The sequence below is a fragment of the Schistocerca gregaria genome, chromosome X, assembly GCF_023897955.1.
Source record: "Schistocerca gregaria isolate iqSchGreg1 chromosome X, iqSchGreg1.2, whole genome shotgun sequence".
Lineage (NCBI taxonomy): Eukaryota > Metazoa > Arthropoda > Insecta > Orthoptera > Acrididae > Schistocerca > Schistocerca gregaria.
This window is the reverse complement of record NC_064931.1, coordinates 602597859-602617543: the sequence shown is the minus strand read 5'-3', so window position 1 is coordinate 602617543 and position 19685 is coordinate 602597859. Positions and strand designations below refer to the sequence as shown.

General features: G+C 42.4%; 1 protein-coding gene across 2 annotated transcripts in view; it reads left to right on the top strand.

The window, feature by feature from the left end:
- Window positions 1-19474, top strand: part of LOC126298642 (uncharacterized) — a 35262-nt gene extending 15788 nt beyond the window's left edge. The window contains exon 2 of one of the 2 annotated variants that reach the window (XR_007552636.1): window positions 18704-19474. Coding sequence is in view for 1 of the 2 variants with exons in the window: in XM_049990054.1 (XP_049846011.1) it covers window positions 3203-3508 (306 nt within the window). In the remaining variant the exon portion in view is untranslated. Of the gene's footprint in view, window positions 1-3172; window positions 3633-18703 lie in introns of those variants that run through there. The other variant, XM_049990054.1, reaches the window with a different exon arrangement.
- The last annotated feature ends 211 nt before the right edge of the window (window positions 19475-19685 follow it).

Below are 19685 nucleotides of genomic sequence, written 5' to 3'. Positions count from 1 at the left end.
AAAATGCTCAACTGCATAAAAGCAATGGTCTAAGAGATATTTTTTTAACTTATGTGTGAAGGCTCTTGGGTTCTTTGTTGCTTTGATTTCATTTGGTAAATTATTATACATTTGTATCCCAACATTTAAAACACTTTTTTTGGTAGCAGGTAGTTCTGGACTGAATCATATGTAGGTCAGATTGCTGCCTTGTTGCATAGTTATGAATATCTGCATTGAATTTTAGTGTGCAGTCATTGTTTAACAGGTATGACTTGACAAATGAAACGATATTATAAATGTAAGCAGAGGGCAGTGTCATAATGTCATTTGTTTTGAAATGTTGTCTGCATGATTCGTTATGTCTTAGTTTACATATTCTGCGTATTGCCTTTTTTTGCACTTTGAAAATATATCTACCTCCAGGTGAGTTCCTCCAAAATATGATTCCGTACTGTAAAGTAGAACGGAAGTATTTTGGTTTGTGTTATAAAGTCAATGTCTAAAATAATATATTTGTTATACGTTATTCTTGGATTTACAAATGTATACTGTTAGCACATCAAATTTTATGATTCAAGGGTTTATACCACCGTACAATTAAACTGCCAATGCCCTCCAACCATAAACACTTAGGTGCGGCCCCATAATGAAATCGGCATTTAAGTTAACGTTTCCTGCAAGCGTCGCAGTTATTTTGATAGTCATTCTTATTGTTTTATGGTTATATGTTACCCCTTTCTGACCTGCAATGGTAGTACTGGTAACTGAATTTATTTGCCTACCCACGGAGGTTTGTAGCAAGTTGCCAGCTGTATTTCTGAATACACCCCACTTATATTTCTGAATACACCCCACTTATATTTCTGAATACACCGCACTTCTGGCATATTTGGTGTCCCTGCCATTCCTTTCCTATCGCGGTAAGAGACGCGAACTTATTTTCTTTGATTGGCGGTCAGCTAAATTTCTTTTCCACAGAATAGTGAACTGAAGTACACAACTGATCAGCTATAGTGCACTAATTTAAATTTCCTTGCAACCTGTGAACCTTGTCCACAGGTAAATTACTTGTTGCTTGAATGATTTTGTGTGATATTTGTAAACACGGCAAGAGTGTATTCAGCACACGGAACGTCATAGTGCCAGGCGAGTTGAATGTGTGGTGTTAATGAGATTGGATACACCAGCAGAGCAGTTAGCCCCAGCAGACGTTAGTCAACACGAAATGGCTGATGAGACTGACACACCGCAAAGAATGCGACAGCGCAAGTCCATCAGCGAGCAAAGGTGCCCACACCGGTGGTAGATGCAACGTTTGGCTTAGAGAAAATAATGAGTATGCTATATAATCACTCATGGATGGAGCTGAAGAAAGAGAGAGAAAGAAGGAAGAGGGGGAAAAGGCGATTAAGAAGTACCAGGAGGGATTTTGAAAGAAAATGGAGGAGAAATACAAGACCATAGCCAGGATCGGATTATCCATCAGGCAACGTAGGCAACTGCCTGGGAGCCCCGTATCGGTTGTTCTTTTATATGACATCTTCATATTTCAGTAAATTTCAGAACGCATTTCAAATTATTATCGAATAACAACAAATTTTATAGTGGTGAGCTTAACCAGAGGACGGCACAGCAAGAGCAGCTTTTTTAATGCAATGTGCTTCAAAAACTCTGCATTGTGAGTGCACCCTTACTGGTACAGGTATTAATTTATTCTATGGCCACGTCACTTTCATAAGTTTGGCGGAATTAGTTCATATAACAAAGAGCATTGGGGGAGTCCCCAATTCGTTGGATTCGTATTTTGTATCAGAAACAAACGTTTCAAAACGCGTTCAGCACGCTGCAACTGTGATTTGCAAGTTTTACGACTGTCAATTATATTTTAAAAGTTTTACTGTGGCTTGTGTTTACAGACTTATAAATTAGGATAAGAGTGCTAGGTTTTTATAAGGACTGCAAGTGTTTCGAGAAAATTGGGCCGCGCGGTTAGAGCTGCCATAGAGGGAAGGTGATAAGCACCAATCCAGAAACATGCATGGTGCAGTTATTTTTAGCCAGGAGGGAAGAAATAGACTGTCCAAGGGACATCGTGGAGCCAAAATTGAGCTCGCAATGGGTCAGGATGCATTGGATCTTCTCCACCTACGAAAAATTAATAGTAGTAGTAGCAAGTTGTTTTGAGCAGGGAGTATTTGTGAAAGCGAAACGTATAGAGCTCGAGGGGAGCGGAATTGTAATCAGTGGACCGAAGTGTAACATAATAGTACTAACCTTTCATCTGCCAGCATCAATTCCAGGAGTCACGCAATTGAATGTTACACAGCCACAGCTGTACTGGCCAGAAGCAACTGAAGAGTTTTGTGAAGGCAGAATCTGACCTTGTTAAATCAAACTCGGGAGTCAGGTCTGTTGAGATCTGTAAACCTGTCATTTCAGAGCAAGAGGGGCGCATATCAGCCAAGCACCTTGTGCAGCATGTCGCTCAATATAGGGAAAAGCAACGACAAGCAACGATTGTTTTCAGCACCTCTGTGCCAAGTAACATCGCAGCCTTAACATTGTTGTGTGTTGGTTTCATTCTGATCAGGCAGAGACTCAATTCCAAGAGGGAACCGACTGTAGTACATATCACCACGAATTGGATACCCTGGGCGGAAGACGGGTAGGTAAGGGGTTGAGCGAGTATTAAATGAGTGGTCATCCAGTAAGGAATATTTACGTTGTGTCTCATGTCACGTGTTTTAAGACGCTTAGACCACATCTAAGTTTTCTCATAGAAGTAGTAAATACTTCATATTTACGTGCTGACCCAAACAAGTTTAAGATTAAGGTCGACGCAGGGCCCGTTTCTTTCTGAAGGGGGGAATAATGTAGCGGCACCACCATTTAAGATGGGAAAAGGTTAGCTTCGGTGCAATATTTTGGCGTGCAAAAGCTACAGCCAGGCGCGGTCCTGTTAACAGTAAGTTAACTACCAGCGGCTGTGAAGTAGAATGGAGGCCACATGGCTGGAATGAGTAAACGCAGCGGTGTGCATGGCCCAATTACAGGCAGAAGGGGCCCACTGGCCTACCTAGGTGTTATGAGTACATGACTCGGAGCGGCGCATTAGCAAAGCAGAGACGCACAGCCGCATATAAATAGGCACCGGCTACACGCAGCAGCAGATGAGGTACCAATGTTCCAGTCCCCGGTGGGTCACTAGTTTGACCCTCTGATGCCAACGCAGCACAGCCAGCCAGCGGCGGGCCACGCCACGGTTCGATACTGCGAGCAGCCTTGTTGGCTCCCAGCACACGCTGCAGGCATCTCGAGGCGAGGGCCACAGATTCAGACGCCTGATCACGGGCGCCTGTTGGCGCCGCGACCTCAGCGACACCGGCAAAGAAGTACACAGCGGGCCGCCCTGCGAGCGGCTCTGAGGCAACAGGGACGGAGAGTGCTGAGTCGACTGCAGACGTATCGTGACCCCGTCACAACTCCGCAGCTGTACAAGGCCGACACACAGCAGGGTGTTGTATGAGTTGCTGAGGCAGCCATTGCACGCCGAGCCTTTTCGCAGGTAGCGAAGTTGTGTCCTCAGCATTGTAGGACCCAGTGACGCAGACTGAGAGGAACGAGGCTCTGTAGCTGGAAAAAATAAATCACTTGGGAAATTCGGACAAGTTTTAATATGGCGCATCCTGACAGTTTCCATCCTCGTCCAAACATTCCCACTACAATATACGATCGCGCACTTGCTTGCTTGCGTGCGTGTGTGTGTGTGTGTGTGTGTGTGTGTGTGTGTGTGTGTGTGTGTGTCTACTTTGGTTATCTACATGTTGCTATACAAATGATAGTAACTTGACTGCTACAATATTTTAACACAATCTCACTCTAAACATTTCATAAGCTTTGCTTGTACATTTTCTTGTGCAATTGATTGATTGCTGTCTATAATCCTAGTTTATTGTTTATCTGAATCAGTTTTGTTATTGTAACTTAATTGTGGAACTGTGGTGCAGGTAATGGTTAGGTGGAATGGATGTTGGCAGTATCACTGAAGCAGTCTTTTTATGTTTATACTTCTCATCACAATATCTTCAAGAAAGAGTTAATGAGGAATTTGTAATTGCATGAATGAGTAATTTTTGCAGCGTCACAACAATTTATCAATCTCTATTCCTTCCACTTTTTGAATATTCTTCTCATTTTTTTGGTTGACAGGTTCAGGAAAATTGTTTGAGGAAGGTCTCATCATATTTCTGGGTGAAACCTCTCATGGCAACAATTTTAAAAACGAGTGATGTCAGACATCAGCCTGTACTGGGCCGCCCTGCCACATTTTTATTTTTATTTAAATAGTAATAGGCAATTGTCTCGCCTATTACCGTCATTCTCTCTTTCGATTCAGACAATATTTGATTCCCCTGATCAAATTGTTTCTGTGCTTAACTACATGAGTGGTTAAGGACGGCTGTGCACTTTATTTCAGCACAGTTCTGAAAAAAAATGTTCAGATGTGTGTGAAATCTTATGGGACTTCACTGCTAAGGTCATCAGTCCCTAAACTTACACACTACTTAACCTAAATTATCCTAAGGACAAACACACACACACCCATGCCCGAGGGAGGACTCGAACCTCCGCCAGGACCAGCCGCACAGTCCATGACTGCCACAGTTCTGATTCTGGGGAAACCCATAGTTACTTGAGTTTACACGACCTTCAGTATCTTGTTGCCTCGGCCTTATGCTAGGTCGCTGTAGTTTGATATAGCAGTTTACATCTACATCTACATCTACATGACTACTCTGCAATTCACATTTAAGTGCTTGGCAGAGGGTTCATCGAACCACAATCATACTATCTCTCTACTATTCCACTCCCGAACAGCGAGCGGGAAAAACGAACACCTAAACCTTTCTGTTCGAGCTCTGATTTCTCTTATTTTATTTTGATGATCATTCCTACCTATGTAGGTTGGGCTCAACAAAATATTTTCGCATTCGGAAGAGAAAGTTGGTGACTGAAATTTCGTAAAAAGCTCTCGCCGCGACGAAAAACGTCTATGCTGTAATGACTTCCATCCCAACTCGTGTATCATATCTGCCACACTCTCTCCTCTATAACGCGATAATACAAAACGAGCTGCCCTTCTTTGCACCCTCTCGATGTCCTCCGTCAATCCCACCTGGTAAGGATCCCACACCGCGCAGCAATATTCTAACAGAGGACGAACGAGTGTAGTGTAAGCTGTCTCTTTAGTGGACTTGTTGCATCTTCTAAGTGTCCTGCCAATGAAACGCAACCTTTGGCTCGCCTTCCCGACAATATTATCTATGTGGTCCTTCCAACTGAAGTTGTTCGTAATTTTAACACCCAGGTACTTAGTTGAATTGACAGCCTTGAGAATTGTACTATTTATCGAGTAATCGAATTCCAACAGAGTTCTTTTGGAACTCATGTGGATCATCTCACACTTTTCGTTATTTAGCGTCAACTGCCACCTGACACACCATACAGCAATCTTTTCTAAATCGCTTTGCAGCTGATACTGGTCTTCGGATGACCTTACTAGACGGTAAATTACAGCATCATCTGCGAACAGTCTAAGAGAACTGCTCAGATTGTCACCCAGGTCATATATATAGATCAGGAACAGTAGAGGTCCCAGGACGCTTCCCTGGGGAACACCTGATATCACTTCAGTTTTACTCGATGATTTGCCGTCTATTACTACGAACTGCGACCTTCCTGACAGGAAATCACGAATCCAGTCGCACAACTGAGACGATACCCCATAGCTCCGCAGCTTGATTAGAAGTCGCTTGTGAGGAACGGTGTCAAAAGCTTTCCGGAAATCTAGAAATACGGAATCAAGTTTACAGGGCTTCGATAAATTTCTGGAGATTGTTTGTAAGAAGATGACTGCGTACTGCAGCCACGGCCACATCACCTTGCCCTTTGCCAGTCAGCACCAGTGCTCGAAGAGGAAAGCATATGCTGACATCACGCAGATTCATTGCAGACACTGTGGTGAAACGAGCGCTGTATCATTTGAGAGATACAGAGGCGAGCGAGTGTGCCGGGACTTAGTCACAGTCCACAGCTAATACCGCCACGTCATCATAACGCAAGTGTTTGTAGCATACAAGTATTGCACCATAAAGTGAAATTAAAAATTAAAGCTGCTTTTCCAAAATTTGTCAAAAAATGCTTCAGTATGTTAATGTTTAAAAATTTAAATCTCAGAGTGATCAGATGAATATCTTTCTCTAAATACATTGTTTTAAGAAAGAAACAAGTGGCGCTAAATAATAAAGCTAGATAACTAAAAATTTGTCAGAATGGGAAAATGTATGTCAAAATTAACTGTTACAAGTCTCAACGTGATTGGAATAATATTTTAGTCAGAATTCATGTTTTTTACTAAAAATAAGTGGCGCTAAATAATAAAGCTAGAACGCCAAAAATTCGTATGAAGCCTCGGTTCAATATAAAAACCTTAACTATGAGACCCCATTAAGCTACCTCTCATAGTTTCCAAGTAATTTACGGAAAACTAGATCTGGAACAAAAACGTCCTTATTTGTAGTTGATTAAGTATCATATAAAACTCCCTGGCAGATTAAAACTGTGTGCCCGACCGAGCCTCGAACTCGGGACCTTTGCCTTTCGCCGGCAAGTGCTCTACCATCTGAGCTACCGAAGCACGACTCACGCCCGCTCCTCACAGCTTTACTTCTGCCAGTATCTCGTCTCCTACCTTCCAATCTGCCACGAAGTTTCATATCAGCGCACACTCCGCTGCAGAGTGAAAATCTCATTCTGGAAACATCCCCCAGGCTGTGGCTAAGCCATGTCTCCGCAGTATCCTTTCTTTCAGGAGTGCTAGTTCTGCAAGGTTCGCAGGAGAGCTTCTGTAAAGTTTGGAAGGTAGGAGACGAGATACTGGCAGAAGTAAAGCTGTGAGGAGCGGGCGTGAGTCGTGCTTCGGTAGCTCAGTTGGTCAGCCGGCACGGTAGCTCAGCGTGTTCGGTCAGAGGGTTAGCAGCCCTCTGTAATAAAAAAAAAAACTGAGCTAATCGATCAACAGCGAACTTAAACGGATGTCTTACGACGTCCGGCCAGAGCAAATGCAACGAACAATAGCGAACAAAATGAGATTAAAAAAAAAAAAAAAAAAAAAAGTTGGTAGAGCACTTGCCCGCGAAAGGCAAAGGTCCCGCGTTCGAGTCTCTGTCGGGCACACAGTTTTAATCTGCCAGGAAGTTTCATATCAGCGCACACTGCGCTGCAGAGTGAAAATCTCATTCTGGAAAGTATCATATATATTACTGGTAGAAATTTTTGATTACAGTACCTCATGAAATCCATTAAATAATAGAGCTATAACAAGTTTCAATACTTTGATGTAAATAACAATGAATACAAGGTCTCTTAAAGTTATAGTTCGAAGATCATGTTCGACTGTTAGTTCCTTTCTAAAAATTTTAGATGGCTAAGTTTAAATGCAGACGAGCTAAATCGTTTTCTGTGATTATAGCCAACTTGATTAGATTCATACAAAAATTATAAAGATTCTAAATTAATACACAACAGTGTTACAAGCTGATGTGTATCCGAGAAATCGGCCATTTAGATGCTGCTGCCTGGGGATAGAGCGGATGACAGCAGGTGTTTCGTTCGGCCGTCCGCTGCGCTCGACTTCACTTCATTTCGAACCTGCCTACGATAGGGTTCCGGTCAAACGCCGGCTTATGCGTTGCCTTGGGTGACGACACAGCTATGCTGCGGCTGAACGCATGTTTTTGGCACAAATAGGAAGTGAACTCGCGAGGATTGTACAGCATCCTGGATCACTTATATATTCGCGGAAGTAACTGTCTGTGTGCCGCCCGTAATGATACTAAAACCGCGTGGCAAGTGGTGACATTATTTTCCACTTATGTGGCGAGCAATTAACTTAGGTTACTAGAGGTTTCAGGTGCGACTGAGCCAGCCGGCCCACTCTCACCTCAGTGTGGGTGGCGGACTGTGTCTAGGTCTCGAGCCCCAAGGCGAAGCTGCATGGGGGACGCGGGCTCCTGCCAAATCCCATGCACTTTGCTAATAGATTCAGTGTGCTATCTGATGCTGGGGGGGGGGGGGGGGGGGGCTGAGCCGGATCAGAATGCGTCTTCTGCCAGGGTAGTGGCCGCTCCTTCAGCAAGGTCCAGACAAGCACGTGGGGGTAGGGGTTTGTTAGTGATTGGGAGCTCCAATGTTAGGCGGGTCATGGAGCCCCTCAGGAACATAGCGGCTAGGGCGGGGAATAAGTCCGACGTTCACTCGATGTGCTTGCAGCGGGCCTTGCCCGGGAAGTGGAAGAGGCTCTTCCAGTGGTCATCGAGTGTGCGGGGTGCAGCCAGTTGCAGATTGTTGCATATGTCGGCACCGACGATGCCTGTCTTCGGGGTTCCGAGGAAATCCTTGGGTCCTTCCAACTGCTGGCTAAATTGGTGAAAGCGGCCTCCATCTCTCGAGGACTGGAAGCCAAGCTGACGATCTGCAGCATCGTACCCAGGGTGGACCGGGGTCCTCTGGTTTGGAGTCGAGCGGAGAATATAAACCGGAGGGCATGTCTCCTCTTTGACGAAAATGGTTGTAGACTCCTCGACCTATACTATGTGGTGGAAGGTTGTAGGACGGCCCTCGATAGAACAGGTGTGTACTACACACAGGAAGTTGCTACATGGGTAGTGCAGTACGTGTGGAGTGCAAATAGGTTTTTTTTTAGATTAGGTGCCTCCCCACGGGAAACAAACTGTTGGTCTGAAAAATTGACAGTTCATGACACTGATGTGGGTGTGCCAACTGTAAAAATTGTTAGTTCGCCTAAACAGGTCATTCCAAAGGATCTAAATATGCTAAACCGCATGTTAGTAAATTGCCGAAGTGTCTGTAGCAAGATCCCAGAGTTTGTCTCCGAAATAAACAGTAGCAATGCCAATATTGTATTAGGTACCGAAAGCGGGTTGAAACCAGACATAAATAGCAGTGAAATTTTGAACTCGGATTGGACTATGTTTAGGAAGGATAGGATTGATGCTATGGAAGGTAGTGTGTTCATTGCAGTTAAAATATGTTTAAACACAGTTGAGATCGATACTGGGTCGGACAGTGAAATAGACTGGATAAAGCTGTCAATCAGACAAGGATTGACCATTTTATTAGGATGTTTTTATAGACCACCAGCGTCCGCAACAACCGTCGCAGAACGTTTCAGGGAAAGTCTTGAGTACATAGGAAATAAATATCCAAATTATCCGTTAGTTATAGGTGGAGACCTTAATCTGGCATCCCTTAACTGGGAAAATTAAACGTTTATCACAGGGGGCAGAAGCAAAGACTCGTTGAAGTTATCCTAGGAGCGCTCTCAACATACAATCTTGAGCAATTGGTTAGAAAACCAACTCGAGATGGGAACATATTAGATATCTTGGCGACAAACAGACCTGAGTTTTTTGAGGAAGTTAACCTAGAAGAATGTATTGGCGACCATAACGTCGTTGTGGCTTCTATGTCAGTGGAAGGTGCAAAAAACCAAAGAAACACTGTGAAGTTTTCTTGTTTGGGAAATCAAATAAAAGTGTCCTTAATGAATATCTTCATAGTCAGCTCCAAGCATTCACCGCGGACACAAAGATATTGAGCATCTTTGGTCGGAATTTAAAGTTATTGTCCACCAGGTGTTAGAGAAGTATATGCTCAGCAAAAATATAGGGGAGGGAAAGGATCCACTTTGTTACAACAAGCATATTAGGAAGTTGCTGAGAAAGCAGAGAATTTTGCACAGTCGTTTTAAACTTAGTCACTGCCCCACTGATAAACAGAAATTATGCGATATGAAAGCAGCTGTCAAAAGGTCAATGAGAGATTCTTTTAACGAATGTGAAAGCAATATTTTATCTGCAGATTCAAAAATAACCTTAAAAAATTTTGGTCGTACGTAAAATCTACGAACGCAACAAATAATTCAATACCTTCCCTTGCTGACAGTACGGGTACTGTAACGGATGATGATAAACAGAAGGCCGAAATTCTAAACCTAGCTTTCAAAAACTTGTTTATGGTAGGATACTGGAGCACCATTCCCCCTTTCAATTATCGAACAAACGCAAGGATGGCTGACATAGTGTTTAGTGTATCTGGGATTGGAAAACAGTTAAGGTCCTTAGACGCCAGGAAGGCATCTTGCCAGACGGTATCCCTGTAAGATTATGTGTTGACTATCCTACAAACACAGCATCATTCTTATCCATCATCTACCAGAGATCATTGGAACAGCGGAAAGTTCCACGGGACTGGAAGAAGGCCCAGGTCATAGCAATCAATAAAAAGGGTAGAAAATCGGATGCACATAATTACCGTCCAATTTCACTGAAATCGATTTGTTGTAGAATAATGGAACATATTTTGTGTTCAAACATAATGACCTTTCTAGACTCTGAGAAGCTCATCTGCAGAAACCAGCTCGGTTTTAGGAAACAGTGGTCGTGCGAGAGACAGCAGGCCCTCTTTGTGCATGATATACAACAGGCTCTAGATACCGCCTCCCAGGTTGATGCTATATTTCTCGACTTTCGAAAGGCGTTCGACTCAGATCCGCACTTTCGCTTGCTCCAAAAAGTGTGCGCTTACGGTCCATCCGATCACATATGCGGTCGCATAGAAACTTTTCTAACAGACAGAGAGCAGTATGTCGTCCTGAATAGGGTGACTTCAACAGAAACAAGCGTAACTTCAGGTGTGCCCCAGGGCAGCGTAATAGGGCCACTGCTTTTTTCGATTTACATAAACGATCTGGTTGATGGTACTGACAGCGGCGTTAGACTGTTTGCTGATGATGCTGCAGTCTACAGGAAAGTAGTATCACACGAAAGTTGTGAACGAATCAATGAGGATTTGCAGAAAATACATGCGTGGTGTAATGACTGGCAGTTATCTGTCAATATTAGTAAGTGCAACCTACTCCGTATAACAAGACGAAAATCGCCATTAATGTACGAGTACAAATTAAATGCCCAGTCTTTGGAAGCGGTAACAACCGTCAAATATCTGGGTGTGACTATTCGAAATGATTTCAAATGGAATAATCAGGTTTCACAAGTAATGGGTAAGGCGAACTCTAGATTGTGGTTTATTGGTAGAATCCTAAGCGATGCAGTCCTTCAGCAAAGGAAATTGCTTACAATACGTTAGTTCGTCCAGTATTATAGTATTGTTCGTCTGTATGAGACCCTTACCAGTTGGGTCTGATTCAAATGTTTGAGAAGGTCCAAAGAAGAGTGGCAAGATTCATGACTGGTACATTTAGCCATCGCGAGAGCGTTACAAATCCCATAGAAAGTTTGAAGTGGGACACACTTGCAGATAGACGATGCGCTAAACGGAAGGGGCTGCTCACTAAATTCCGAAATCCGAAAATCCGATCTTCGCCGAGGATGTAGAAAGAACATACATTATTACCTCCAACTTTCGAACCGCGCAATGATCACCATACAAAGATAAGGGAAATTAGAGGTCGTACTGGGGCGTTCAGACAATCTTTTTTACTTCGAACGATCCGTGAGCGGAACAGAGAGGGTGGGGATGGGGGGGGGGGGGGGAGATATGAATTTGGCGCAAATTGCGCCCTCCGCCACACACCGCTTGTGGCTAGCGGAGTATATATGTAGATGTAGGTAAGGTCGAAAGACCATTTACCGAAGAGATCGCATCTGAACTGCTAATAGTGCTGTTTATGATAGAGACATTATAATAATTATTATTATTGTCATCAGGAATATTACTATGATGTGCGTGTGAAAGTTTATTAAATATATCTATCAATTAGAACTTATAGTTACATTTATAATCGTAGTTACTGATCCCACTGAGTAAATAGAGAGTAGAAACAGTTCTTTCAGTGGGGAAGACAAGAATGTGGACTTGCGGAGTGGAAACTATGGTCAGTATTTTCTCCATAGCTTTCTGGCTGACCACAAAAATAGTTTTCAGGCTCTCCTAGAAGACGGCGAACAATATTTCTTATTTCTTATTATTACGCCTCCGCCCCACAACACGTTAAACCCATAATCCACTGTGACAGGAGTTTCAGCTGTTCGAGGAGGAAGGCTTTCATTGCTATATTTAAGCTTCAGCTAATTTTTTACTGTAACTTGCACTTCACACAATTGTTTCTATACTTCTTTCTTTTCCTGTCATGTTACACTTGGGGAAACTTAGCTCCACACTGTTATCACCTTTGAAATGATGAATAACTTCTTTGGGATCATGCTGATGTGATTATTCCCTTCTCCTTATATCCGCAATGATGCTGTGTGTTCAGGAGAAACTATGGTTGTATTAAATTGCTAGGTCTGACAGTAATAGAAAATTAATATAGCGAGTATTGTCCAGAAATATGTCGGTGGCCCTAGTTTGCCTTTATGAATAATTTGGTCTTTGGTTTGTCTTATATTGTAAATCTCTAAAAAAAATATGTTTGTTATACATGGTAGGGCAAATAAAAGTGCCCTGGAGTTCCAAGGTACAAAGAAACACAGTAGGGGAAAGGAAATACAATATCGGTACTAGCCTGACTATAGCAGATGTTAAAACTGACCACCATTCATCTCTTGACACTTTTGGGCCCTAGTCAGCAAGTTGCTGATGATGGATAGAAGCTGGACTGCTGCAATCTCACCTGAAACGTTCTGCTGGAGTTCTTGAAGACAGTGAGAGTTGTTGGTAGTCGTTACAGGCAGAGTGTCACCACCAGTCACTTGGAACTGGCCTGAAATCTCGAACTGGCTTCCATAGTTTACCACCAAAACCACGCCACGCTATAGACAACAGTCTGGTATAGAGCCAGTGTCAATTGTGACAGCGAGTGGCACTCTGTGAAGTTCAGTGAACAACATCTTCTGCTCATGGCAATTAGATCAGCACCAACATGTCTATAGACGCCCTTGTCAAGGGTCACAGGGAGCAGTGATTCCTCAAGTCTTGGTATCATGGTTTGGGAGCGATTGGATATGACAGACTAAAGTGATAGTTGTTGAAGGGAGACTAACAGCTCGATAATAGGTGGCAAAATGGTAAATCGTGTTATCACACTTCATATTCGAGCAGAATAATGCAGGGTCCATTTTACAGTTCACACCACAGACACTTTGGGGAGCAACGTATGGAGTCTTGACTGGGCTGTCCAGTTCAGTGATTTGTCACCCATAGAGCATGTGTATCAATAGGAATATCTATAATTTCGTACCAGCCTTCAGCCAGAAATCTTCATGGACTGACACAGCATATATTTCAGGCCTGTCAAGAAATTCCTCAAGATTACATTTTTATGCTGTGTGCTTCCATACCACAGTGAATACAAGTGTGTTCGTGGGTATCACGACTCATATCGATGTTGATAATGGATATTAGTCTCTAATGGAATGAAAGCCTAATAATTTAATACCTGTTATATGGTGAATGTTTATTGTTGTAGTCGCTTCAAGCCCATGCACCAGAAGAAATGGCGTAAATCCTGTGGTGTCTTGTTTGCAGTGTTGCAGGCAAACGTCACGAAAGGTAGTCACTCATTCGAGTTGCTCTACTCAACATTGACGAACATTGATAGTATGTCGGCCAAGGTCTTATTAAGGCGTTCAGTAAGCCCATTAGTTTGCGGATGGTAGGCAGTTGTCATGCGATAAGTAATGTTGCACCGACGGTTAATCTCTGTTACAAGTTTCGATTGAAAAACTTTCCCTCGATCCGCAGTTAACGACCTCGGGGCACAGTATTTTAATACAATGTCTTCCACGATGAATTTGGCTACCTCGAATCCTTCGGCTGTTTTCACGGCTTTTGTAATGGCATAGCGTGTCAGATAATCAGTGCAAACAATAATCCATCTATTGGCACTAGCAGACGTTGGAAATCGTCCGAGGAGGTCAATCCCAACACGCTGGACAGGCGTTTCGGGTGGTGGAATTGGTATGGGTCGGCCAGGTGGTTTCTGAGGAACTGCCTTCCTACTCTGTCACTCTCGACATTGCGATACATAGTGATGAATACTCCAAAATACACCTGGCCAGAAAAATCTCTTGCGGATCCTATCATATGTCTTAACAAATCCTAAATGTACAGCTTCAGGTTAGTCATGGAATTTCTGTAGAACATCTAAGCGCATATGTTTAGGAATCGCTGGTAGCCACCTCTTTCCAAACGAATCAAAGTTTCTCTTGCAAAGTAATCCATTAACTACCTTAAATTGTCCTTTCACATCCTCTGACCGATTTAAGACAAGCATAATTTGATATATCTTGGCATCCTTCTTCTGCTCAGCAGAGAGATCCTGGAGTGCAGCGAGACAGTCACTACCTTCATCAGAGTCTTGAAGGTCTTACACAGGGTTTATTCAGAGACAATCAGCGTCTTGGTGTTTTCTTCCACTTCTGTACACTATGGTAATGTCGTACTCTTGAAGACGTAGTGCCCACCTGGCGAGTCTTCCTGTTGGGTCCTTAAGACCTGTCAACCAATGAAGTGAATGATGGTCTGTAACAACTGTGAATGGCCTTCCATAGAGTTCAAATGGCTCCAAGCACTATGGGACTTAACATCTGAGGTCATCAGTCTCCTAGACGTAGACCTACTTAAACCTAACTAACCTAAGGACATCACACACATCCATGCTCGAGGCAGGATTCGAACCTGTGACATTGCAACCGCGTGGTTCCGGACTGAAACGCCTACAACCGCTAGACCACAGAGGCCTTTCATAGAGATACTGTCGAAATTTGCATAGAGATACTGTCGAAATTTTCACATGGCTCAGATCACATCAAGACATTTTCTTTCTGTAGCTGAGTTGTTTCTTTTGGCTTTTATGAGTGTCCTAGAAGCATAGGCTACATAACCTTCTCTTTTCCATCCGGAATTTGCATCAGAACAGCACCGATCCCATACTCACTGGTATCTGTGTGTACTTCTGTAGGTGCTCTCTCATCATACACACCAAGTACATGATCAGTCGTCAGAGCTTTTCACAGCACACCGAAAGAATCTGGTTGAGCACCACCCTAGATAAATTTAGCATTGCTTTTTAACAACACTTGGAGTGGCCTGGCTTTGATTCAAAAATCTTTGATAAAACTACGGTAATAAGAACATAATCCGAGGAAGCTTCTCACATCTCTAATACTTTTCGGAATAGGATTAGATTAGATTAGATTAGTTTTTCGTTCCATAGATCCGTTCTGAGCACCATGGATGTGGAACATCTCAAAATTTTTTAAGCTGAAATAACAATACAAATTGTGTGAATATATACAATACATCATTTGTTTCTATTAAAAAATTCGTCAGTGCAGTAGAAGTAATTGGCCACTAGTAAGTCTTTCAGGCTCCTTTTAAACTTATCTTTATTTGTAACTAAATTTTTTTATGTTTGCTGGCAAATTATTAAAGATTAGTGTTCCTGAATAGTGGACCTCTTTTTGAACTAAAGTAAGTGCTTTTAAGTCCTTGTGCAGATCATTTTTGTTCCTGGTATTGTATGTATGAACTGAGCTGTTTGTTGGAAAAAGAGATATATTATTTAGGACAAATTTCATTAAGGAGTAAATACACTGAGAGGCAGTAGTTAGTATACCCAGTTCTTTGAAGAGGTTTCTACAGGACGTCCGTGAATTTACTCCACAAATAATACGTATTACACGCTTTTGGACTCTGAAAACTTTTGTTTGACTTGAAGAGTTATGCCAAAATATTACACCATATGATGTTATGGAATGAAAGTGGGCAAAGTATGCAAGCTTTTTCATTTTTATGTCGCCTATTTCAGCTAACACTCGAATTGCAAACACAGATTTGTTAAGAAGTTTCTGCAGTTCTGTGGTGTGCTCCTCCCAACTGAATTTATTACCAAGTTGTAATCCCAGGAATTTAAGACTGAGAACCTCTTCTATCTGCTCTTCTTCATACTTTATGCATATGCTGGGTGGAAACCTCTTACAGGTTCTGAATTGCATATAGTGAGACTTTTCGAAGTTTAATGTCAGTGAGTTGGCTTTAAATCATTTATTAATATCCATGAAAATATCATTAGCAGATCTTTCTAGAACTACACTCGACATACTATTTATTGCAATACTTGTGTCATCTGCAAACAAAACGAACTCTGCTTCTGGCAGTGTAACTGATGAGAAATCATTAATGTACAGAAGAAAAAGCAACGGCCCTAAGATGGATCCTTGTGGGACACCACATGTAATTTCTTTCCATTCTGATGATGAATGATGACTTAATCCACTAGTCTCTTGCACTGACACCCTTTGTTTCCTGTTAGTGAGGTATGACTTGAACCATTTTGCAGCACGGCCGTGGCACCATAGAATTATAATTTATTTAAAAGGATGTTGTGGTTCACACAGTCAAATGCCTTTGACAAATCACAGAAAATACCTGCTGCTTGTAATTTATTTAATGAATTAAGTACATTTTCACTATAGGTGTAAGTAGCCTTCTTGATATCAGAACCCTTCAGAAATCTAAACTGTGTTCTTGATAATATGTTATTTGTGGTCAGATGGTTGGGAAGCTGCCTGTACATTACTTTTCCTAAAATTTTTGAGGATGCTGGCAAAAGGGAAATCGTTCTGTAGTTTGATGGTATCTCTTTATCCCTTTCCTTGAATGGAGGCTTAACATCTGCATATTTTAGCCAGTCAGGAAATGTCCCAGTTATAATTGACTGGTTACACAAGTAACATAGAATTGTACTAAACTCACAAGAACATGCCTTAATTAACTTTGTTGATATTTCATCATAACCACTGGAAAGCTTTGTTTTTAAAGATTTTATTATGGAAGTTATTTCTTTTGGTGAAGTTAGTGACGTATTCATGTACCTGAAGCTATCTGTAAAGGCTAGTTTCAGATATTTAAGGGCATTATTTACTGATCCTGACAATCCCATTCTTTCAGTAACAGATATAAAGTACTTGTTAAATAGATTTGCCACACAATGCCCATCTGTTTGATTGTTAAGATTTACCAAAGCATTCAGATTTTAACATTCAGGTCTTTGTTACAAAACTTGTTGATTTCACTTTAACAGTAAATCCGAAACTGTTATAGGTATGATCAATATTGAAGTTTTATTGGGATCACCATGAAAATTTATGAAGGATGGTAGATTAAAATTACTGTGGCTTCATTGCCTGAAGTACTACAGAATTAAATAGTTTTCATAAATGTTTCCCTTTGTGGCCGATCTTAGGTCCACCATATTTAACACTGATAACTCTCCCTGGCCACAAACAGCTTCTATGGGGTTTCCCTATACGTAGGTTCCATCTGTCTCACTTGCACACTACAGTGCCTAGACCTCATTCACCACATTAGACGCCTGTGAATTTCCCATCTTGTGGTGAATCTGTGCTCTTTGTGGCACATAATCCTGGATGACAGGGTTCATTTCACAATTCCTGAAGACTGTCTCTTTTGACCATATACTTAAATGAGAGTGAAATGCTCATTAACTCACAGGATGCACTTTCACATCTTCCAATTAGCCCTAATATAGACTTTGACACTTCTGCTGCATTTTGTTGTCGCATTGATGTTCAGGTCTCTGAATTGCTTCTATCATTTCCTCTGAACTGTAGGAAAATTGCACAGGCCATGGAAGCTGATTCCGATCTGAGCATTTTGCTGAGATACATTCGCACATTTTGGCCTTGCTCATTGCATAGCAAAAACAACTCTGTAGTGTGCTGATACTTTGCCCATTGGCATAGCCTCACTATACAGCATGGTGTGATGCGTGTTCAAAATAACAGTAGACAGTCAAGTGTGTTGGTCCCCATAACTTTGCAAAAAGAAGTGTTGTAGTTACTTCACCAAGGACATTGGGGGTTGTTCGTATGAAACAGTTAGGACATTGACACTATACATGGCAGTGTATGAACACCCAAATAGATCAGATGACATCACAGTGTCAGGCATGTGCAGAAAATCAGTCTGTTCCACCACACAAATTCTCTGCTTGGCCTAAGGTACAATAACCATGGCAACATGTCCACATTGACCTTTTTGGAACATTCATTGGTTGATTGTTGTAGACACTTATAGCACCTTTCCTTTTGCTGTACCAATGAACACAACAATTTTTTGCCTCGAAGGTTTGTCTGAAGTCATAGTGTAGGACAACAGCCCTCAGTTCATGTCAACTGCATTTGAAACATTCTGTGAATGCAATGTCATATAGCACTTAACTAGTCTACCATTGCATCCACAGTCAAATGGTGAAGTGGAACGTTTTGTCAGAACCTTCAAGCAGCAGATGGCCAAACTTTGCACCACACACAGCAGGAATCAAGCATTGCAACCAGTTCCTACCTCCTATCGTTTACATCCATGAGATGGATAACTGCTTCATGACCACCGCCATTGGACACTGCTCCTCCTGCTCAACCCTCCTTAGCATCTGGTGCCAAAGGAAGGCTGCAAGTATCTCACTTCATGCCACATGATATTGTGTTTTTCAGGATTTTTAGTGGCAGCAGATGGTGGCCATGAGGCGAGATCCTTCTACGACTAGGCGCATGCATCTATCTCATTTCAGGCCCGGACGGATTGCAGTGCCAACATCACAATCAAATTCGTCACTGTCATGTGCACGGTGATCCTTTTGTATCTCTTCCCCCAGATTCATAGACCCAGGGGACAGCACAGCCACAGCAGCTGCCAGAGGGTGTCAACACAATGCCGCAGGATGACCTCGTGGAGATGGAGCCTCCACCTCCTCTGTCTCCTCTTGTCCTACTGAAGGACCTGGACCTGCCCATGCTGCAGCAGCTGATGCCTTCTACATCATGATATGGGCCTCAGTTGGTGGACACATACCCTTTTGGGCATTTTCTGGGGGATCAGAGCTAAGGTCAGATGGGGGAGCGACCAGAAGTCTGACTCCCCTCCAGCCACAGCTTGTGGTCCATCAGAGCATCGATGCGCTTGGCTCCCTCCCCCGCCCCCCCCTCCCCCACTGTCATGCTCCTATATGATGATAGTCCATTGTTTTGAGGGGGAGGAATGTTACAGTGTAAAGTCAAGTGTCAACACGTCAGTTGGGAATGAAAGAGAAGAGAAGGCTGTGAGGAGAGGTCAGCCAATCATCACACACTGATCGACCTCTCTTCCAGGACAACAATGGGACAGCACCAGCCCCGATGCGAAGGCAATGTATGTGCTGCACCCAACTCATGGAGGCCACTTGGATCGCAGCATCTATGCTAGGCACTTCAATAGCATTTCATGAAAGACTTTTGTCAGTTAGAGAGCTGCAGTCACTCCAAAGACTGATTATTTCATATGTCACCCTTTTCTTGTGACACATCTGTATAATTGCCAAAGTTAAGTATCTGTAATTGTCTTTTTGTAATGAAACTCATTAATAAAAGCTGTGTGATTGCTCAGCAAACTGAGTATGCAAGATTCCTAGACACAACATACGGAGACATTACAATCTAATATGGGGGCACAACAATCTAGTATGGAGAAAAATTTAAAGAATATGAGAACATAAATGTGCAAAATTTTGAATGTTGTTGGTCTGGTTAACTGTAAAGTTGATTCAGCTGAGAATTCTTAGGAAAGAGATTAAAAAGATACAGGATGAGTCAGGTGATTAG